At 32.0% G+C, this 25,244-nt stretch overlaps 1 protein-coding gene and 1 long non-coding RNA gene across 2 annotated transcripts in view; both read right to left on the reverse strand.

Moving 5' to 3' along the window:
* LOC132803461 (uncharacterized) overlaps positions 1-25,244 on the reverse strand; it is a 466,094-nt gene that overhangs the window by 24,548 nt on the left and 416,302 nt on the right. The window lies entirely within an intron of this gene.
* Positions 10,635-13,712, reverse strand: LOC107416431 (receptor-like protein kinase FERONIA). Its single transcript, XM_016024915.4, has one exon. It carries the CDS (start codon positions 13,520-13,522, stop codon positions 10,862-10,864), a length of 2,661 nt encoding a protein of 886 aa, XP_015880401.3. The 5' UTR covers positions 13,523-13,712; the 3' UTR covers positions 10,635-10,861.

The raw sequence follows: 25,244 nt of genomic DNA on the forward strand, positions 1-25,244 counted from the left end.
GTGATTAAAGCTTAAAGCTTACAAAATTTTTGTGGATTTCGTTTTACTTACGTTTTCCAGAATGCAAGTATATATGATTCATGATGTGTTTTAATTAAGAACACAAGAGCAAAGGTGATATAATTCATATCCTTAAAAGGGCTATCCTCCAAAAAAATAAATAAATAAATTTGAAAAACAGAACAAAAAAAATATATAAATATTTTATATTTTATTAAATTTAATATGCTAATCAACATTTGTCGCAAAATATAATTAATAGAATATAAGTTGTTGACAAATTTTAATAAATTTAGTTTAAAATCTCAATCGTCTTTTAATAAAAAATTTTATTGAATTAAAATTAATCATGTCGTACTATTGATCAATGTACGCAATAAAGCATCAAAGGACTAATATTATCATACAAATTTATTTTATGCATTTCATTAATTACAAATATGTATTTGTATAGGGGGATGGATTATTTGTTATTTACATAGATTAAAGGGTTTTTTATTTTTTTATTTAGTTTTATTATTTTTTTTATTTTTTATTTTTTGGGTGTTGGAGACATCAGGTTAAAGGGTTATTTGCAAGTATAGAATAGCACAAAAGGATTAATGTATATATATATATATTTTTTAATGAAGTTTTTCTAATATTGTTTTAAGGGCAGTTTTGTGAATAAGAAAGAAATAACACCGTTAAATAGAACCCTTTTTACTTTTTCAGTGACGAAGGGGTACGGGGCAGTTACATACTGATAGGTGTGAAAAATAAAAATCAAATTTGAAGGGACGAATTTGTGAAAACTGTAAAATCATGGGTGTATGTGCAAAGAAAAGCAAACCGAAATCAAAAGGGATATTTATATTATTCACTCTATATATTGCATGGGTTGGGTAAGCTAGCTAAGTTACAAAGTGAAAGTTTTATTTACTAAAGTTTTTTTTGAAGGAACAAAGCCATGGAAGCTCTGCGACTCCTAACCACCACTACCACTGCGATGATGTTGTTGATGATGATGATGATGATTGTACACACCGGTCATTGCGTAGCCGGCACTAGTACAATCTCAGTAAACGGCAACCGTACTACCCCCACCACCACCACCACCACCACCTCCTCCAAGTGTGACAGCGTCACAGACGAATGCCAGCTCGTTGCTGATCACCACGCCATGGATCTGGAGTACCCGATGGATTCCCAAGCTCACCCAAGTCTCGTCGTGCCGAATAAATATTTAAAGTTCAAGGTTCCATTTGCCCTAGACCCCCACTGGCGTTCTAACTGTGGCCGTGGTGGCAACACAATTAGCTGCACCGGCAGTTATTTCGGGGGAATTAAAAAAGAGGAGTGTCTCGGTCTTGGCAATTTCAATCGCCGTTGCCACCAGTTTCCACGGTTTCTGTAATTAATCTAAATCCCACTATTCTAATGTTGTTACATTTTGGTGAGTATGATATTCCGAGCTGTACTACTTCTATTATCCAACCTTCCATCCTTATTCGTATATATTATGTACCTAATTATTTAATGTACTCGTCTTCTTCTTATTATAATGCAATATTTTAAGTTCAGTAAGAACAGAACATTAATTTCCATATTGATATAAGAGATTATAACCACATTTATGTATCCTGATTACCTGCCAATTGTTGCATCCGAATATTTCTTTTGCTTATATATAAGATAATGCGAGTCCAGTAAAATCTGAGTGGCAAAAGAGGATCAAAAGAATCGTTCTGGCAAGCATAAATTAAAGAAAAATGTTATTTCGACATTACCATTAGAATCTGTACCTTTTCAAAATGGTATAATTTAATTAATTTTAATATGAGGTTTTTAAATTTAAAAAATCATATATGGATCCTATTTGTGATAATATCATCGCTAGCTAGTTTGAGATACCCATTGAACTGCAATAGAGACTCAAAATCAATGCATGCCTTGGTTTTAAAGTCTAAAAATTTACAAGTTGACAAATGATTCAAAATTTAATAGGTAATTGATACTTATTGATTCGAGAAAAAAAATTCTATGATCGAACAAGGGTACAAGATTAGGTACCAATAAAAAAAGAAAAATAAAAAATTAATTGTATTTTAATATTTTTAGCTCCTAAAATTTTACTTCTTAAGCTCTTAATTTTAAAAATTATTGATTTGTATCATCAATTTTTAAATTTATTGCATATTAATTTAATCTCTAATTTTGACCACATAAATTGATAACAATTTTTTTTTTTTTGGTTGATCAAAATATCAATTTTTTTTTTAAGACTTTGCTGTAAATTTTCAGATTGAACTGTCATCAATGTATTTGGTTAAAATTCAAGATTGAACAAATTTATAACTAATTTAAAAATTAAGGATCTATATTATTATTTTTTAAAATTAAAAATATAAAACCTCATAAATCAATAATAGTAAAATGCATTTAATCTAAAAATATAAGCGTGAAGTTTTCAACTATACATTTATTATTCTACCTTCAGAAAAGAACTACTTTCAGTACTATCCAACAACTATCACACATTTCACGTCTTCACTGCCCATTTAGAAAACCTAATTCAATGACTGCCAACCGAACATCTATTATCGCCAACTACTTTGTCCATGCATTTCTCGTTAACAGTGATAGTCGTACATTGACTATTAACAGTGGATGCAACAAATAATTAATATGACAATCTAATTGATTGATGCTAGATTATTTGTTTTCATACACATTTTTGGTTTTGAATTAAACCAATTATAAACGCCTATGTACTAATATCATTTTACCAGCGGTGATAAAGTAATCTTTATTGATTAACTCTATATCTTTCAGCACAAAACTGCAATTTACAGTGTTCTAATTAAACTTACAGGGTGAATGATTAGATTTTCATAAAGTAAGAAAAAAATTAAAGAGATAAATCTTTAAAATTATAAGAAATAAGTACTTCAGGCAATCTAATTAACTAATTATAAAATTAAAATAAATATATAAATATATTTGGGTTAATTACTAATTAGTATAATGTTTTAGTATCATGAAATTTCAAAATTGTGTGGATTAAATTCTAAAATTTAGAATTGCTTAAATTGAATTTTAAATTTTCAAATTTATTGCAAATCAGTTCAATTAATTAACAATATTAATTTTACTATTAGATGATATCATGCTTAATATCAAATCTGTTTATCAAAGTGCTTATCTGATTAATACATCTCTTTTCAATTGAGAAACAAAACAAGATCATTTTGTTCAATTTTTAGTAAAATAGTGAAAGATATTCCACTAATAATGAAAAAAGGGTTGAGGGGATCCGTATATGTTGTTCAGGTCTATCAGAAGGAGCAAAAATAGCTAGAACTGAATGCCGAAGGTATGGAAAAACATCTCATAATGTATTTAACCATAAAATGGATTATGCTCCTAAGGAAGTATCTACTCATTACGGAATCTTATGTGTCAAAGTGTGGATATCATAATTTATTTCAACAAAGAAATAAAAAAATATTGAAAAAAATAAATTTCTTATTTTTCTATTTTCCATTTATGATTTTTTATTTGAAAATGGATATACAATTCTATTTTATTTAAATTAAAATTTTAAAGAAATTAAATATTTTTAAACCTACAATTAGACCGAAAATAAAAATAATTTAAAATAAAATTGGAATTTTGGTCAATAAGAGTGTTTTTATTGGACCAAAAATTAAATAAAATAATTTTATTAGATCAAAAATTAATATTAATTTTTATGCCCGAACCATAAAAGAAATTAGTCCAAAATAAATAAATAAATCTAAAAATTAGACCAAAAATTAGGTAAAAAATAAAAATAAATTTTAATTTTTATGGTTCTTTATTTTAGTCTCAGAAGAAAAGGGTGGTAGATCTACTTATACTCATTTGCCAATTACTTCATTCTAAAATAAATGAACAATAATAGAAAGATTAGAAATAGAATGAATCACTTTTGTTCAACAAGATAAAGATGTAAAAAGAATATAAATAAATTATTAGTTCAAATAAAAAAAATGAAAAAAATAAATCAATAATAATAAATTTATTTTTATTATTTATATTAGACCAAGTAAAAAGCATAAAAATTAAAATTTATTTCGTTTTTATTTTTTATTTTGGTCTAATTTCAATTTTTTTTATGGTTCGATCATAAAAAAATATTACAAACTTTTGGTCTAAGAAAATTATTTTATTTCGTTTCTGGTCTAAGAAAAATATTTTTTTTAGAGCAACTATTCCACTTTTGTTTTTATTTTTATTTTCATATAATTTTTGGTTTAATTTTTATTTTTGTAATTTTCACCTAATTTTTTTATGGTTTAGGCGTAAAAAATTATAATTAATTTGTATTCTAATACGATTAATTGATTTATTTTTTTTCCAATAAAATTTTTTTATTAGATCAAAATTTCCAATTTTATTTTTATTTTTATTCTTTGTTCTGATTTTAGGTAAAAAAACATTTAATTTCCTTGGAATTTTAATTTAATAAAAGTAGGAAACGATACAATTTTCCAAATAAAAAGTCATAAATATAAAATGGTAAAATAAAAATTTATTTTTTAAAAATTTATTTTATTAGAAATTGAATTATGACATAAGCATGCTAATGTTATTTAAGTTTAAAATAACACTGTTAGTTAATTGGATTGGTTTGTAATGAATTTAAAATTTTAAAGTTCAATTCAAATAATTACAAACTTTAAAGTTTCATGAACACAAACTTTAAAATTTTAGAATTACAATCAGCCATTAACTACACACACAGATATATATATATATATATATATATATTTTTTTTTCTTGTAATTAATGTGAGTATATGTAATCGGGTAGATTCCGGTTAGGCCTTTGTAAATTGTACTAGATCAGGCTTCAAGCCTGACAGAGCCCGAAATTTGGTCTTCTGTTCTCGAACTCGGTTGGGCTTTTAACTGGATTTTATTTTGACCAGCCCAATTGAATTTTTGTTCAGCCAACCCTTGAGGAACGGAACATTTAAGGGTTATTCGTTTCATACGATCATTATTTTTTTTTTTCACTTTATTTTAAGCAAATTTTCATAAATATTTCTTTTTAATTTTTCATTTAAAATAATATATTCAGTTTCAAATTATCAAACATTATTTTTAGCTATTCGATAGATTTCAACCGAACAATATTGAGATATTCAGAATACATCAACCTACTAATATAAATATGTTAAAGTAACTAGAATTAAATATATTTTTAACATCAAAAAAAATTATTTTATGGTAGAAATAAATAAAGTTAACATTTTTTTGTTTATTTTTTAAGGATTCCACATCTTCATACACTATATAGTCTTAATATTCATGTAAAACATTGGAAGCTAAACTTAATCAATTCTCTTTTCTATGGTTTTTTTATGGTTGGACTTCATCGAATTCGAAATGGGTACAGTTTAATATATATTTGTAATTTTGTATTTTATTTTCCTTACTAGGTAAATGTTGAAATTATTAAATTTTGCTCCAAAAAATTAATAAAAATATATGCTTAAAATATAACGAAGTAAATGGAGGGGTTACTCCTTTAGAGACGTTGAATATTATAATTTATCAATATGATCAAATGGATTCAAATATAAATTGAGCAATGAAAAAGGATAAACAATTAGAAAACATTATACTCAATTTAATCAAATATACATAATCAGACTGCAGGTTCATTTGGGCGGTGTATCACGGACAGTGGCACTCATTGCTAAAATTTTACGGTCTTCGCTGTAATATATTAATGGGATATCTTCCTCATAACCTTTCATCTCACCAATTACCCCTCTCAGGTTTGACTTCTCCTCCGCGCTCTGTTGATCCGATGGTAGGGATGAGCCACTGGTCTTCGTTGACTTGGTCGTCGAAAACGAAGTATCACCCTTCCATGTGGTTCCGTTGACTTTTCTTATGACTACTTTTCTTCTTTGACTGAAAATCAAGAATCCGATCCCGATCACCAGCACTACTACGCCGGAACCGATACCACAGAAAATCCCAATAATTGTTGCTGGTCCTGGACAATTCTTCTCCTTCCTCTGTGTTTCTCTAGGTGGTGCAACACTACTATATTGGGATATCGGAAGGTCAGGATTAGGACCGGCGAGATTGCCAGAAGAGTCGTTCAATTTGAAAATCTCGATCCCGTTCAAGATTGCATCTAGATAAGAAGTTCTCCACTCATCTGGGTTCACTTGCAGAGCCACAGAGAGGTTTACTTTCTTCCCATCACCTTGACCAAACATCGCAACGACGTAGTCTCTATAAACAGGGACGGAATTTCCTCCACTCCACATGATTACGTCAGCATTAGAATCCGCGGTTTCATTAGCTATGTAAATATAAAAAACCCGATCGCCGGAGATTTTCATTACAGGTACAATCTCGCAGAAGTGCAATCTAACCAGATAATAAAACCTTGAATCTACAGGGAATTCCCATGTGAGGTTGTAGCTGTGAAGTAAAGCTTTATCTTTAATATTCCCTGTAGAACGGGCCGTCCGATAGACGTTAGCTGGAGCTGTGTAAGCCGGAATACTTGTGAAGCTGAGGTTATGCTTGTATTCAACAGGCAAAACACTATATCCAGGTATAGTTAAGTAATCTCCCTCCTCGTCCCAACTCCGGAACATGCCGGTGTCATCGGCCGGAGAGATAAAAGATCCGCCAACGTTTATACGGTATAACATCTCCATAGCAGTGTCGACTTTTATAGGATAAAGCGTGTTCTGTCCCACAAAGTTTTCGCCGTAATCTTGCTCTTTCGTTTCGGAGTAATAAAAATTGTTTGGCATCGACAAGAGTTCGATTCCATTGATAAAAGCAAACGATTGAGAATTTGAAGAAGGAGTGAATGTTATGCTGAGATGATCGCTTTTATCCTCTTCAATATTCAGGCAGAATTCTTTCACTATGGCCTCTCTGCTAAGAGCATGAGAATTGAGAAAAGGGCTAAAGTTGGTTAGAAGTGTAAAGTGCGCTGCTTTGACAGAGAAGAAGGCCTTGGAGGTGTCAAAGCCTCTGTATACGGAAGGGTAGAAGTGGAATCGAATAAACTTCTGTCCAGGGGTGACTGGTAAGCTGTAGGTGAACTCAGATCGGGATAGCCTTGCTGTTTGGTAAGGGACTCCATAGACGGTTGTGGGTGGCTGAACTGATTTGTAGGTAAATATTGATGCGTTATTTTGGGTTTGTGTTGGGGAATACTTTGAGTTAATGTCTCCTTCCCAAATACGGTGATCTAAAGCAGTTTTGCTACCGGAGGAACCACAGTCAATGGTTATGTTGTCCAGAGGAACGTAAGGCAGTGTTGCAACAGTAACATCGTGGAAAATGAGCAAAAGGATCATAAAAATCAGTGGTTTGCAAAAGTCACTCATTGGAGATGGAAGGGAAAAAAAGAAACAAAAAAATAAAAATAGCAAACAAACCAAAAATTATGCGTATCAGATCATGGATCCAAATTCATAACCCCTTCTATTATCATTTCTAAGCATTATTTGATTGTAAGTTCACCCTCAGTCAACGCTGATTTTTTCCAGTCGTCGCAAACAGAACGTATTTGAGGGGTTAAAAAATTATCCGAGTGGTCTTCCAAGAAAACTTTTAAGCCTCAACCATGGCCAATTGCTGATTTTTTCTTCTTTTTTTTATTTTTTTTATTTTTTATTTTTTATTCTTGTGAATAAAAAATATTGCTGAATTTCTCATTGGATGCGGAAGTTTCTATCTTTTTTGTGGTCCCAATCCCGTAAACCATTCAACCAAACTTTAACAAAAATATCTTCGTCTTTATTCGCTTTAAATATTGTCCTCCTTATTCCCAAATTCCAACTTTAATAAAATCTTCATTTCCAATTTATCAATAAGGGAACCCAAAAAAAAAAAAAAAAAAAAAAGGGTTGTTCTTCATTATCGAGTCTTAAATATCAGCTGTCACAATACTCTATTATACTTTTATAAATGAATTGTTTACATCAAACTTTGTTATTTTATTCTCAAATAATTTTCAACACTGCATGTTTAACACTAAAAGTTGTATCATATTGCATACATTTTTATGGCTGTCATTTTTTTTTATTTACTTAAATAATGACAAACAAATAAGTGCCTCATACTTTTTGTATTTATCAATTTATCACTTTGTTCAAACAATTATGTCAACTAATGTGTTAATCAGGTACTATATATAATATTATTAATAATAATATCCACTAACTACAAAATTTAGCCATCAATACTTGTGTGCTAATTTCAATATAACTATTCAACCTAGCATTTTTATTTTTTTTTAAATTTTTTTTGGTTTTTTTGTTAGGGTGAATATTCATCTTCCCTATCAATTGTGGCCCCTTGTTATGACTGCTACTGTTTGATCGTGACAGTATGGCAAGTGGTGGTGTCGCTGTCGATGTACCCTTTAAACACGTTACAAAAGCCTCCACGACAAATAATGAGACTTCATCAGACGTGTTGGTGGGGACATTGATCTCAAGTCTTAGCCCAGTCAAAGTGCCAACCTGATGGTATGGATGAACACGGGTCTTCGTAGACTTGGCTGGGAGGTGAAATATCAGAAACTGGACCCCACTTAAGAGGTTCATCGATGATGACGGAATACTGACTTGTCTTTTATTCCTCCTCGGAAAATTATCCAATAATTGCTGTTCGATCACTCTTCGTAGACTTGGCTTGGAGGTGAAATATCAGAAACTGGACCCCACTTAAGAGGTTCCATCGATGATGACGGAATATTGACTTTTCTTTTGTTACTCCTCGGAAAATTATTCAATAATTGCTGTTCGATCACTCTTCTTGCTCCTTGGGTTGTTCGCTAGGTGGTACCGCCGCAGCAATCATGCAATATGAGTAAAGCCAACTATTTGTGTTAGAAATATATCAGTGAAATAATAGTACTTTTTTTGTTTTTTTGGTTGCTTTAATGAAATAATAGTACTCTATGCGGATAATTATGACGATATTTAATAATTCATTAATATATGAAGATTTAGATTACATATAGTTTAAATATTTGAGATATTTTCAGCAAATATATATATATATATATTTGAGATAATATACAGTTGATGTGACATAGTTACACTTTGTTTATATTGGAATTCCTTTAATTTTTGGATGCTAACCAGTCGCACCATTTTTAAAATTTTAAAATTGTTGTCAAATCTTTCAATATTTTAAACTTCGTAATTGATATTACTGATTCAATTTGCAAAATAATTCTATAATTAAACAAAGAATAGAAGATTAAGAAAATTAAAAAAAAAAAAAAGGATTTGAAGTAGAGGTGGCAATCTATATCATGACACGACGATAGGATTCGAAAACGATACGGGATAAATAGGTTTGGGTTTATCATAAATGAGTTTGTGTCATAATCAGATCAACCTGTTCAATACTATTATTAATCGTGTTATTTTCGGATTAACTTATTTAACTCGAAATTGATTCGTTATGGTCCATTTATTAAACGTGTCAATTTCAACCCGATACGATTATATATCCATTACAATCCATTTAAATTATAATTTTATCCATAATATAATATTTAATAACTAAAAAATATTATAAATTAAAAACTTTATAAAAATAATTTTCTATTATTAATTTTTTTAAAGATAAAAAATAAATATTTAATAAAACAAAAATAAATAGGTTCATTTTCAGATTAATAGGTTAATTTTTGGATTAACAGATCAATTTCAGATTAAGAGATTAATAGGTTAACACGATCCATTAAAGTAATCGTGTTAAACGGATCGTATTGTGTTGACCTATTTATAAATAGGTCGGATTAGTATTTTAAATACCTAACACGATTAATAAATAGATTGTATTCGGATTAGATATTTTTGATACAATTATTAAACGAATTAATACGAATACGATCCATGAACACGAATTGCCATGTCTAATTTGAAGGTTCAAAACTAAACATTTATTTTCCTAAGTCCGAAAACAACCTACTTTTACTGTCCAACAACTACCACACATTTCACCATCCATTCACAAAAGCTAATTTAGTGCCAGAGCCCAAAAATTAAAAAAATTAAAAATAAAAAAGAAAAAAGAAAAAGAAAAGAAAAGAAGCTAATTTAGTGACTGCCAATCCTGCATCTTCTCACCAACTACTTGTCTTCGCGTGTCGTTAACCACCAGTCTTTTTGTTTTTTGGTAAATACTAGTCAATTAGTTATTAGGCATGTCATGGAAAAATACATCGGTCTACTACTGCACTGTTTATTAAATTTAGCATTGACGTTGTTCAAAAACCCAAACCCAAACTCAAATTGTTATCATCAAAATAATAATAATAATAATAATAATAATCAGAAGGATTGAATTCCATGAATTTATTGAAAAATTTCCGAACCGTATCAAATTATTTTGTTGGTTGAAGTTGTCAGGAGCAAGCAATTGCAAGAGCAGTCTTACTGGACCGTAGAGGGACAGGACTGTTCTTGTTATAGCACACCGACTTTCAACTGTCAAATGTACAGACAATGCGGTTGTCATATCGGAAATAGCCAGACAGCTGAAAGTGGAACCTCTGAACAGCTAAGTTCTAAGCAAAGAAGACAGATACAATTTGGACACGCATTTTCGATCTGCTAAATGTAGCATGGACTTTGATTTGGATTGAAAATATCAAATATATAGAAAGGTAAAAATAAATTTCCAAACTATTTGATATTACACACATAAACTACTCGTAGAGAAGAAAATTCATTAACTACTTTCAAACGGTTTTGGCAATATGCTTAAACGTACGCCTAAAAAATTGCTAATAACCACTTCGGTTGGCTAGCTAGCTTCATATTATGAGCTCATCTTGCTTGGGGATCATTGATTTCTGAAAACACAGTCCCAGACATTCCTTTAATAGATTGATTTTTCTCACTGCTTTGCTCGCTGCCACTAGTTTTGGTTTCTTCACTCTTCAATTCCGACGTATGTTCCCAGCTGCAAGTAAATTTTTCTTCATCTTCACTGTAATTGAATAAAGGCAATTCATCTTCACCTTTCATTTCGCTAGTGAGTTTCCCATTCGGACTTGTATGCTCCTCTGCGCTCTGTTGCAGCTGCAATGCGAATTCGAGGCCCCACACCACATCGTTCATCGATGGCCGTTCGCTTCCACTGTCAACCATACAATTGACCGCGATCTCACCGTACTTCCTCAAACACTCTGGTGCAATCCTACCCCTCAGATGTTTATCTACTATCTCATCAAGCGTTCCGTTGCGATAACAACTGCGGGCCCACTCCGCAAGGCTCATTTGTTTCTTGTCCACCGATCTTATCAAGGGTGGCCTAGCACATAGTACCTCGCACAGCACGACACCGAAGGAGTACACATCGGACTTCTCCGTCAACTGCTGACGTCTGTAGTATTCTGGGTCCACATACCCTAAACTACCCCTGACCACTGTGCTCACGTGGGCCTTGGACATGCTGGTGGGGCCCATTTTTGACAACCCAAAATCAGAAACCTTGGCCTCCCATTTCTCATCCAACAGTATATTCGTTGTCTTTACGTCGCGGTGAATGATGGTGTGTTTCGCACCTGAATGAAGATAGCGCAACCCACTTGCCGCTCCGATACAAATCTGGAGACGTTGTTTCCAGGGAAGTGGTGGATTGTAGCTGTTGTAGAGGTGCTCCCGGAGAGTCCCACGTGCCATGTATTCGTAGACCAGGATCATCTCGTGCTCATCGTTGCAGTAGCCGATAAGGGACACGAGATGGAGGTGGCGGAGTTGGGAAAGCATCTCGATCTCGGTTTTAAACTCGCGGGCCCCTTGTGATGACTCCGGTTTGAGCCGCTTGATGGCAACTGCTGTGGTCCCATTCTCAATGTACCCTTTATACACGTTACCAAAACCTCCATGACCAATAAGGAACACATCATCAAAGTCGTTGGTGGCGACTTTGACCTCAGTCAACGAGAAGTAACGACACAAATCTGACGGCAGTGATGAGCGCTGGGTCTTGGTGGACTTAGTCGTTGAAAAAGAAATAGGTCCCCACTTCGTAGTCCCACCAACTGAGCTAGAGTTCTTGACTTTTCTTCGTCGTCGGAAAACCAAGAATCCGATCGCGGACAAAAGAAATATGCCGAGTACTACACCAGTGGTGATGCCTATAATTGTTTTCCGGTCATTTTTCCCACTCGTTTGCACCTGGCTGGGTGGTGCAATATGTGGGGATATCCGAGGGTCAGGATTAGGACCGGCGAGATTGCCACTATACTCGCTCAATTTGAAGATCTCTACTCCATTCAATAATGCATCCAGGTAATTAGTTCTCCACTCCTCTAGGCTCCCCTGCAGAGCAACAGAGAGGTTTACTTTCTCCTTGCCTCCTTTATCATCTATGAAGATGACGTAGTCCTTATAAACTGCTTCAAATTTTTCATCAGTCAGCTTGAGTACATCTGCACTTTCCTCGGCGGTTTCATTTGCTATGAAAATATTGAAAACCCGATCGCCCGTCTTGTTAACTTCAGGTTGAATCTCGCAAAAGTGCAATCTAACAAGATATTGAAACCCAGAATCCACAGGGAATGCCCAGGTGAGGTTGTACGCCTTAATTAAATCTTTATCTTTATTCCCCATAGACCTGGCAGTCCTGTAGATGTCTTCTGGTGCGGTATAAGCCGGGATCACTACATAGCTGATTTTATGTTTGGTATCAACAAGTGCAACACTATATCCCCATACTTCTAAGTAGTTGTCGTCCACTTCCCAAGTCCGAAACATGCCAGTGTCGCGAGGTGCAGAGATAAAATTTCCGCCTATGTTTATACGGTATACCATCTCCATGGCGGTGTCATTTCTGATGGTATACAGCTGGCCAGGCTGATCCACATATATTGCGCCTTGTCTTTGATCAGCTGAGTAATAGAGATTGGTGGGCATAGAAACGACTTCAATTCCGTTAATAAATGCAAATGAGTCCGAATTTGAAGAAAGTGGAGCGAATGTTATGTTTAAGGAGCCTTTGCCTTCTTCAATATTAACCAAGAATTCTTTCACTATTACATCGCTGTTAAGAGCACGAGCAGCAAGAAAAGCGCTAAAGTTGGATAGGAGGGTATAGTTAGCTGCTTTGACGGAGAAGAAGGCCTTGGAGCTGTCAAAGTTTCCGTATATGTCAGGGTAGAAATGCAACCTGATAAATTTTTGGCCGGAGGTGACCGGCAAGGAGTAGGTGGATTCGGAGAAGAACATCCGTGCCGTCTTGTAAGGGACATCAAGTGCTGGTGGGTGCTCGGTTGGAGAGGCGATTGATGCGTTATTTTCGTTTTGTGGAGGAAGAAATTTGGAGGTGATATCTCCTTCCCAAATGCGGTGGTCGAGGGTCTCGATGCTTCCTGATGAGCCACAGGCAAGGGTTATTTTGTCCCTAGGGTTGTAATCATCGGTGGCTGCGAGGGCAACCTCGTGAAATATCAGGCAGAAGTAGAAGGGGATCATAGTATTCATTGAGTTTTTGTGATAAAAGTTTCTGATGCACGTGTTACTAAACAAAAAGATGAATAGATGGAAAAACCTATTGATATTTAAAAATAGGAATTCTGCAGAAAGAATAATTGTAAGGTAAAATGCTTACGTGTCTAAAGCATTATGCTTACTTTGTACATCCATTTTGAAGTCAACGTTGATTTAATTTCCATGTCTTTGCAAACATGATAGGTATTTGGTACTAACTATTATTGGATAAATTAGCGTAAAAAAATAGAATTAAGGGTTAAAAAAAATGGATAAACCATTCGTTCTGTTATATTTAACGTTCTCCTCATCAATAAAAAAATAAAAATAAAAAAGAATAAAAATTCTAGAGAACTGAAATGAGCGTTTGGACAAATTACAGGGTACATTTGACATTAAACATTAGATAAAATGGTGTGGGATCCTAGTGGTAGAACAGGAAGTTAGATAAAAGATGTCCACCCCTAAAAAGACCTATTATTGTAGAGAATCCAATGGGACGGTATCATTGTTCGTTTGATGTCTAGACCATCGAAAAATAATCCAACTGAACCAATCAAAAGTTGCCACGTGGTCTTATCGACTTTATGTCCATGTCTTATCTTTTAATCAGCAATTCCACTGCGTATATAGTTGCCCATCGGTCCGATAAGTGATACAGCAGCTACAGAGTTTGCTTACATGATTGAGATAGGAAGAAACCATGGAAGCTATTTTACACGGGGCCAGGGGCCTCCCTTTAAAATTCTTAGTGGCGGCGGTGACGATGATGGTGATGATTCTACGGATGAGTCAATGTGAAGACAGTACTGGTGCTGCAATTTGGTGGAATGGGAACGATACCATCACCTCCTCCCCCATCTGTAACGGCCTAGCTGACGATTGCGGCCTCATTGCTCACCCCGACGTGGATCTGGAGCTTCTAATGGATTCTGAGTCTAGCCGAAGGATCCTACTGACGCCTAAATTTACTCCACCCGCCTTACAACGCAAAGCGGCTTATGACTGTGGGCGTAATAATCGAGCTTCAAGCTGCATCGGCCCAAAAATCTCTGGACCGGGGAAATATGAATGTATGGGCGTTGGCAGAGGTGTCAATTACAATCGCAATTGCAACAGGGCCATGCGTATGTAGAATATAGGGTGTCACTTCTAAATTGATCATTTGGTGCTTGTTTTTATTCAACATCGATCTAATTAGCGATGTTATGAATAATTCTGGAAATTACATATCCTGAATCGAAGTTCTGCGTATCTTCCCCTCTTCTTTCTGATATCCTTTCTTCCTTGGCATTTTAATTAATTGAAAATTCGCAGTGTGTGTGAAAGAACGGAGAGAGGAAGGAGAAAGGTATGTAGAAACTAAAATACGTACGTGCAAACATTGATAAATCAGATGAGTCTGGAACCGATAGGTATCAGCAGTATGCTTTCATTTTCCATTTCTATGGTTTCTCAACCTACGTGAAGTAAATTTAGCGTTACTCAAACAAATTACTAAAAGATTAATTTTTTTTTCTATATTTTTTATAATGAAATTATTTATAAAATTATCTGAATAATAATAAAAATCAATTTTATCTATCAAGATTAAATTCTTTTTTTAATAAATTTTTTTTTTTTTTTACCAAATGTACCTTTACTATATCCTGCAATGGGCCGAGTTAAAGGTCTTTTTCTCCCCCCAAAAAAAGGGAAAAAAAAAAAAATCTGATAGATTTGGATGAGTAAGTTCCGAGGACTAAAGAAACTTACATGGACTGCTGAAAAGGCTGTACTCAATCGGCAGATGTGTAGTGGCAAAGAGAATCTTATAACGCTAAGTTTTCCTTTGATGAATTTAATGTTAATGGGGATCCAACCTACGGCTATGTTTGAATTGAATGGCGAAAAAGAAAATAATTGATAAGTTTAATAATGAATATTGATAATAATGATTGTTCTGATAATTACCAATGAAAAGGAAATGAAAGGAAACAAAAACTAATAATAATAATAATTAATATATTTTATGTTGTCCACAATACCTCCATAGAGATATCTAGACCAAATATTAATAGGGATAATTTTAGAATACTAAAAGGTTTCATTTAACCTTCTTTTCTTTTTTTCTTTTTTTCTTTTTTTTTCTTTTCATTTTTGTGTCAATTTGGGCAGAAAATTAAATTACTTAAAATATAATTCAGCAATTTATTTATTTTTCTTTTTTTATCATTTTCTTTCCACTCATTTTAAACATTCAAAATCATTTCTTCTCATAGTATAAGCTTCTTGCTGGTCAATAAAAAAATATTAGAAATATTAAATAAATCTACTAAAATATATATCAAATATTATATGTTAATATTTAATTATATTAATATAAATGTATTTATTCATAACTAATTAATATATTACTAATAGAATATTAACATGAAATATATGTGTGTATATATATAGATTATTTGGCATATCTAGGCATTACAGCCAATCAGTATGCAGTAATCTCTCTTGTTGAGGTCTACTTTATTATAAATGCAATTTGTTTTAGACGTTCGAAAGGACCACCCCACATTTATTATCCGGTCAACGATAAGACACACTATAACAACCTTTTTCTTCCCCCCGCCCCAATCAAAAAACAAACAAACAAAAAACAAAAACTACAAACAAACAAACAAAAAAAGCATCACTAGTATCTCAGCATACTTATTACTCATGACTTCAACCCACAAGCTTAAAAGTGTCAACTTGATCAATTTCCGACTTATTAATTTAAAAAGGGAAATATATGTGTGTGTATAAAAAAAATATATATATATATATATATATATTTGAAAAAAGAAAAAGAAAAATGTGATGTCCCATCACATTAAGAGATTATTATTAGTACAATAATAATATGTCATTTCAACATTTACTACATCGCATTTAAAAACTTCAACATAGTTGAAGTTCAAATTAGCAATTATTTTATTAACAAACCAATTTCCTTTATACAAGCTTATTAATATATTTGTTTTCTTTGAAGAATAATCATGTCATTTATTTTATATTCGCATTTTTTTTAAAATTAGTAAACTCAAAAATATTTCATCCAAAAAGAAAAAGTATAAAAAAATTGATACGTATGTATGTATTGTTTTGAGCTTAATGTGCTGAATTTAAAGGAAATCTTTTCAAACTTCCCTCACTACTGCTAGTGCTTTCTCCAACCAAAAAAAAAAAAAAAAAAAAAAATTCAAAACATTAGAGTTAAAAAATATTATGATTTTTTTTTTTAGTTATAATATGTTTTTATATGTGAGCTTTAGAATAAACTAATAAAATATAATATTTGTATTTTTTTTTTTTAAAGATTGTTTAAGAACTAAATGAACGACACAGTTATGTCTTAGAAGGAAACTCTATATATATATATTAATAAGCTTTTATTAAGGAGATTGATTTATTGACACAGTCATTCGTTAATTTAGATTTTAATTATTGAACTTTAAAAATGATATATTATATATACTATAATGGTATATTGTTAGTAGACAAATGTGTGACAGACTTGGTAAGCCAGTCCTATTAAATAATCTCTCCACCACATAAGATGTGAGTGCATTTCAACCCAAAAGTTAAGGAGGAAAAAAAAAAAAAAATTGAATGAGTGCATGACATAATTAGTCAAGTTGCAACTTGCATATTTAAGTAAAATTTGTTCATTCGTTCAATGACTTAGAAACTACGAATATAAAATATGAAGAAAATTATTATAAATGCTTAAAATATATATATATATAAAAACAAAAAAGAAAAAAAAGTATAATTGGTGTCCTGCTCTTTTCCAGTCCAAATCAACCTTTTTGGTGTACACAACTTAGCATGTGAGCTAAAGCTTTACAGTTGTAATGTACAGATGTGCATGTCAAATAGATCAACATGTGATCTTCGCACTTATTTGTATTCTTGATGTCTTTTCTTTGTTTTATAGCAACTCTTGTGGACCTAGGAATTTATTCAGAGCTTAAAGATTCAACAATGGGGAAAATGGAACCTGGAAATGGAGATTGCAAAAATTCAGCTGAACCAAAAATAAAGAAAAACTTATCATAAAAACGTGATTGAAGATTTATATTGAAGATTTATTTTGCGCATAGAAATTTAAATTAAAAAAAATGTCATTTAATGAATGATTGGACACCGGGCATAAAAATTTGAAAGGGTTTTGAAGGGAACAAATTTACACATAATAATAACTATTAAGCAGACATATGAAGCTTTAAATTGCGTCAATTAAAAAGTATGGATATAGTTATAATTGTTTTACTCGGATAACAGTTATTCTTCCATTTAATTTGCTAAGTTCAGATAAAAAAAAAAAAAAAGTTGCTAATAAGGTTCTGCATATTCTACCTTTATCCAAATTATTTACGGTGATTATGGTCACAGTATTTTGTCAAACTTTCTTGTTCAATCTTTTTATTTCTTTTGGGGTGAATATTCAACTTTTTTTTTTTTTTTCGGTTGCTATTTTGTCAAACTTTCTTGTTCAATCTTTTTATTTCTTTTGGGGTGAATATTCAACTTTTTTTTTTTTTTTTTTCGGTTGTTGTTGTTGAATATTCAACCTTGAATTGAAAATACAGAAAAGCTATTATAATTTTATGGATTCATCTTCCCTTTATAAACTGTGGGCCCCAGGTGATGACCACAGCTTGAGCCGTTTGATCGTGACAGTACAGCAAGTGGTGGTGCCGTAGTCGATGTATCCTTTAAACACGTTATGAAAACCTTCACGACAAATAATGAAACTTTATGGAAGATGTTGGTGGGGACAGTGATCGCAACCTTGAAAGGTACTATCGACATGACGGTATGGATGGACCGTGCTCATTTCTAAGTTCTCCCGGGAGCGTATTATATTTTTTCTGGGTCTTCGTGGACTCGGAGTTAAAAATTATAAAAAATAAAAAAGAAATGACCCCACTTAAGATGTTCCATCAATGTTGACGGAATATTGACATTTCTTTTATTCCTCTTCGGCAAATAAATAATCCAAAGATACAGTATATTTATCAAAAAATAAATAAATAAATCGTATAACTACGCCGGTAACTTTAGCCAATAATTGCTATTCAATCACTTTCTGGTTCCTTGCGTTGTTCGCTGGGTGGTACGGCGGCACTAGTCTTGTAATATGAGCAGAGCCAACTTTTCTTTTATTTTTCTATATTTTATTTTTGCCGAGAAGAGCAGAGCCAACTTTTTTGTGATAGATATATATCAGTGAAATAATAGTGCTCTACGAAAATATTTAATGAGTCATTAATGTATCAAAATTTAGATGACAAGTTTTAAATATTTGAGATAATATATAGTTGATGTGATATTGTTACACTTTGTTTATACCTGAATTCCATTACTTTTTCGATGCTAGCTAGTTTCAAAACTTTTAAAATTTAAAAATTTAAGTGTTTTCAAATCTTTCAATATTTTAAACTTATAGTTGATGTTATCGATTTAATTTACAAAATAATTCTAAAATTAAACAAGGACAGGGAAGATTCCCCCCAAAAAAAAAAAAAAAATGGTCTGAAGATTCAAAACTATACATTTATTATCCTATGTTTGAAAAACAACCTACTTTTACTATCCAACAACTATCACACACTTCGTCATCCATTCAAAAAAAGCTAATTCAGTGACTTCCAAACCAGCATCTTAGCACCAACTACTTGTCTCATTAACCACCAGTCTTTTTTCTTTTTTGGTAAATACTAGCCAACTAGTTAGTAGGTAAAAATATATTGATGTACTGTAGGTTTAATTGAGAAAAATATTTACTAATGGGATATGTCACGGCCGCATAAGGGGTAATATCAAGTGTTACGACCCTTACAACAGAAATTGCCACCGCGCACGAGCTAATTAAGTAAATAGCTGGTGTGTGTGTATATATGTACCTCTCTACTTGTTGCTATTATGAAAATTATGAGTGACTTGGATATGCGTATATTTTATATTACAGTGTAAACAATCCTAATTTCCTGCTATTTCCTACATTAATATCTGTTCATTTTATTTTTTTCCCCCGCTTTCTATATATACAGGTTCTATTTATAAATATTTATATATAAAAAAAGCTCTATCTATAAATATACACTGGGAGAATCTGTCCCATATTAGAACTATTTAATAATTTTGATATGAGTTTTTCTTTAGTAGTTTTTGGATTACATCGAAATTTAAAATTTAAAATTTAAAAAATGGATAAATATAGATTTAATAAAATATTAAAATTCTATTTAAAATAATAAATTTTATCAAAATTTAATAATTAATAAATATAATTTTAAATTTCAACATTTAATAGAATTCTATGGCTTAAAAAGAAAATCTGATATTAGTTTTGATATTAAAGATTTAATTTGACTCTAATCGTATATATATACATATATATATATGGTAAGATTTAAATTGGGTTATTTTTCAGACCTTGAATCATAAAAATATAAGATCTAAAATTACATTTATTAATCATTAGATCTTAATAGTTTGTCTTTCCTAAGTAGGGTATTAGAATGTTATTAAATCCATATTTAATTATTTTTTGAATTTTAAATTTTAACTTTTAATATGATTCAAGAATTAATAAAAAAAATATAATATTAAAATCATCAAATCGTTCTGATATGAATTTTGACACAATATATATATATATCTAAAAAGTTTTTACACTATTAACTTTTTTAAAGTTTTTATAATTTTGCATTTTAATTCTTAAACATTTTACTAGTATCGTTACCATTCCTTATAAATAATATTAATATTTATTTTACCTTATTATATTATGTTTATAATTAATTTCCTGACTGTGTTATATTTTCACCTTAAATATAATATCCTTTTAAATGTTTTGAGGCACATTTTTTATTATTATGAGGATTTTTGGCATCAATGCCCCATAATCTTTAACCAGATTTAAAAATTACATGCTACCTTCATATTTAGCACATATACCCCTTGAATTTCATATTTCGTCGCAGCGCCACCCAAGCTCCTCGATGTCGTTTCTTCTGCCAATTAAATGTCATGTGCCTTGCACATGTTTCATTTTCTCACTGGTATTATTGTCACAAAAATAGGATATTTGGCACCATTGCCTCCTGAAGTTTGCATATGATCAATTTTCTTTCTAATTACCAAAAAAAAAAATAATAATAATAAAATAAAAATCTCGAAAAGCCAAAATTGAAAACGCACAAAATGCTAAATGGATACCGAATTTTCCAATAAATCTCAAATAGCAAACAAGAAAAATAAATAAATAAATAAAAGAACTAAACAATAAGTTGATCCGATATGGAAGGAGTCCCTATTGGTAGAAAAGTGAACTTGAAAGCCTATGATAGCTATTAGAAACTCTCTTGCACTATTCGCGAACTCTTCCTAGGCCTTTTGTTAGGTGCTCATTTTTATTTTGACGAACAAAAATTAAAAAAATCTCACATATATTATATATAATCTCGGTTGCTAAATATATTAATTTTGGTTGATGGAATTATTATATAGCTCAAAAAGATTACTCGGCCGGTAATGATAATTCGAGTTCAGATTCAAATGGCAAACAAGTCAGTGATGATAATTCATTACGAGGAAATAGAAAATACACTCTGGTTTATAAAGATAACGAAGAAAACAGGATGCTTATCAGGGATGTCCTATGACAGTAAGCATTTGGGCATTTGAATTACCATCATTAAAAAAAAAACTAAATTAAAAAAAAAGGGACAGCTAACAAGAATCATGGAATGAGGTTCAAGGGTATGAAAACTAGGCTTTTTAATTCTAACCTAATTGGAAAACTTCACTTAAAGAACATGGTCCTTAATCTTTATCAACATATATATGTTTCACCCTAAAATCTAATTACTGCGAAACCATGAAGGAAGGATAAGCGGCAGCGCATGAGGTTGGTGCGAGGGAGGTCGAACGGTGGAGTGCGATGACTGGGCAAATCGTTGGATAGTGAAGTTTGATACCAATAGTGTAGGGAGCTGTGGCTGGAGTAGAGTTGCCAAAAAAAAAATGATCGGCGGTGGATTGGTTTGGCCGATGGTTAGGTAAGAAATTTCCAGAAAAAATTAAAAAAATTATAGATTTTTTTAAATATTTTTTTTTTTTTTGATAATTTGGAAGAAGAAGGTATTGAAATATCAATTTTACCACTTAAATTATTTAAAAAAAGGAAAAAAAGGCATTGCCAAAAGATGTGACGTACAGGGAGTATAGGTGCTAAACATGATGATCATAATGTAATTTGCAAAGTTGGTAAAAGTTTAGGGGTTAACAGTGCCAAAAACCCTTATTAGGTTGACTCAAAAATAGTTTTATCTTGCCACACAATGTCACTAGTTTAGCTTTTAACTTACACATACACACACAGTGTTATTATTTTTTAAAAAGCATTTATGAAGCATAGCCTTGGGCACACCTCGCTCAAGTGAGGGAGTTAAAAAAATGCCTCGAGATGTAAATTTTCTGTAACATCCCGTCCCAAAGTACGTCGGAATTTTTGCATGTTGATCGAGGTTGATCGAGACGGTCAAAATTTTGACTTTTTGGTCTGGATGGAATTTTGCGTTGACCGAGGCATCATTTCAAAGTACGTATCGTCCTAAATTCGTAGACTAGTAGCATGTCGAAATCGGAGCTACCGTTTGAAAGTTATACTCAAGGCAAGTTGCGGTCCAATATGTCCAAGGATGCCAAGTTTAACTTTTTCTTTACGTAGAATTTCGATTTAACTCTTGTATGGTTGTAAAATACTTGTCTATATGAGTCTATAGATTAGTGGCACGCCTAATTTTACACCAGGTTAAAAAGTTATGGACTCACAAAATTTTTCTGATACAATATTATTTTATATTATTTTTAATTAAATGGTGTTGTTGTGAAAAATGTGTGCCATGTGTCAAGCCCTCAGCCTTTCTCGTGAGTGCACAGTGGCACCAATGAGATGGCTTCTTATTGGCTCAAACCCGTGTGTAAGCCGTGTGACCGGAGAGAGAGGGAGAGAGAGAGAGAGGAGACACCACCATCGGCCACTAATGATTTACCATTTTCTGTCCACCCTTTCCATACACATGCCACCCCACCTTGACGCCCACCTGAAAACCGATTGGCCAGCCAAAAATTATGGCTAACCGACCGCCGACATGCCCGGATCTGAGGTTTTTCCGATGGCATCGCCAATTATTTCAAACCCAGATTTCTCCCCGATCCGGCTTCCGTTTGCCTCACCGACGGTGTCATCCGTTCACCCATCCTCCGATCTACATATCCTCCAAAAATCACGGTTAGTGGCCACCAGACGCGCCGCCGGTGATGACGGGTTCCGGTGACCACGGTGGCTCGTCGGGAAATCTACTTTCCGGTGAGTTTCCAGTTGTACCGCCCATCATTTTCCACTAATTCTGACCCCCTAAACCCAAATCCGATGTCCACTTTCCCCAATTCTTAACAGATTGTGAGAATTGAGGGTCTAAAAATCTGAGAGCTTTCCGGCAATATTCTGGCCACCTCGGGTCCGATCTTTGGAAAGTGAGACCAAATTCGTAATCCTCGTTTCACAAGCTTCAATTCGGTATATCACTCATAAATTTTGGTTGTCATTTGTGTTTGCTTCCCGGGTACCCATTTGGGAGTTACCCGATTAAAATATTAAAATAATTAGTTTTGTGTATTGTGGACATTTTAGGTGCACGTGTGGATAGTGAAATTGATCCTGCAGAGGATCTCGATTGATATACATGCTTGAGATGAGTGACCCACGTTCAAAATTATTTTGGGTTGGTAAATTGTATATATTTTGTGTCGATTATATATTTGGAAATTTTATTTCATGTGTTAATTGTTTAGTAAATTTCTAATTGAAATTTTATGCCAAAATTGAAGGAAATTAAATTATTTGTGTTTTATAAATATTTTGGACTTTAAGAATTTTTTTGAATTTAAGGTTTAATTTAATAATTATTGGATTTTGTTATTGGAATATTTTATAATTAGATATTTGAAAAATATGTTTTATGTATTTGATATTAAGAGAATTTCCATCTAAATTATATTGCCAATGCATGTTGTTTTAATATATGTTTGGGCGCCAAAAATATATTTGGGAATTAAAAGAAATTGTGATTTCAAATTCCTTTTATAATTGTTATGTTTATCATATGATTTAATTATATTTTGAAGTTTGAGGAATTGAAGGAATATTTATTTTAAATTATTGTTGATTTTATTAATGGATTTGAAATTGATGGAATTTATATCGATAGATTTATGCTGGAGATATTAAAGAAATAATATAGGATTGTGAATTTGAAAAATTGTATGATTCCCACTGTGAGTTTTGGAAAAATCGTTATTTTTAAAATAATATGGTTATTTATTTTAGACGCACTCATATAGTACTGGTATTTTGTACTGTGTATGTGGATGAGCGCACAAGTTATAATGTCTCCCATGAGTTGCCATTGGACCGAGGACAGGCAAGTTTGATATTGGCCATAAGCCGTCCCGCTTCATGGCCGAGTTGACGGTTTAAGCAGCGGCGCTGTTGAGACGCCGAAGCAATCGTATGCAAGTTTCTCTCTTTAACCTTCCGCCGGACGGTGCTCGAGATGCTGGGTATCGTAGGGCATCACTGGTATATAGTGTGGTGCGTCAAGTATTATTTTTCTGATATAAATTTCAAATCCTAAAGTTTTAAAATCGTATTTAAATTAAATGTATTTAATTTATTTTATCACCTATTTCCAGTTAGTATTTTCTTAAATATAATTATTTATATTTTATGTCACTTATTTTAAATTAATGTTTTTAAAATGTATCTTGCCATATTTTTATTATATAGATTGATTGAATATTTCAAAATAAATTTTATAATATATTTTCACCATTTATTTTACATGATTGTTTATAATTATTTAAATTATATTTTTGACACTGTTTATTTTAGTTTATTAAATCAAATTTTATGAATTATATATTGAATTTCACTTTTATGTTATATTTCTTTAATGCAAGTATTCTAAATTTATTTTCTTATATTTTATTAGTATTTGGATTATTTAATGATTTATTAAGTTAATTATTCCTTGATTTTTGGGGCATAAAAGATTGGGTTTTGTGAAAATATTTTAAAAGGGGAACCTTTCCAACGGAGTGAATGGTGAGGGTTTTGAGAGAAAATATGATTTTCAATTAATTATTGTTTATTTACTTATTTATTCTTAATTAATCAAGTGTACTATGATTATTGTTATTATTATAATTGTATAGTAGATAGGGTTACTCACTGATATAATTAGCATCTCATATTTTTAAATCCGTTTCCCTAGGTACAAAGATTGGTTGACGTTCGTCCGGAGCGAGTTTGATCTTCATTGCTGTCGTATTTCGAAGAGTTCTCTTTCTTTTCATTTATTTCTATTGTAACATTTTTTTCATCCTTTGTTGTATAACTTTCATACTTAATTATACTCTATGATGCTCTGTATACTGTATTGGATATATTTTATTAAATACTGCATTAGTTTCCTGTTTAATTTATGGAAGTGCTGATTATTGTGGAATTAAATTGTAGTAAAGTGGAGAAATAAGGCGGTATATATATAGAAGTGTGTTTTCAGTGCAGGGAATTTGTGGTAAGTCCAACCCTTGAGGGAGGTTCTGCCGGATTTTCCAT

This window comes from Ziziphus jujuba, chromosome 4 (assembly GCF_031755915.1).
Source record: "Ziziphus jujuba cultivar Dongzao chromosome 4, ASM3175591v1".
Classification (NCBI taxonomy): Eukaryota; Viridiplantae; Streptophyta; class Magnoliopsida; order Rosales; family Rhamnaceae; genus Ziziphus; species Ziziphus jujuba.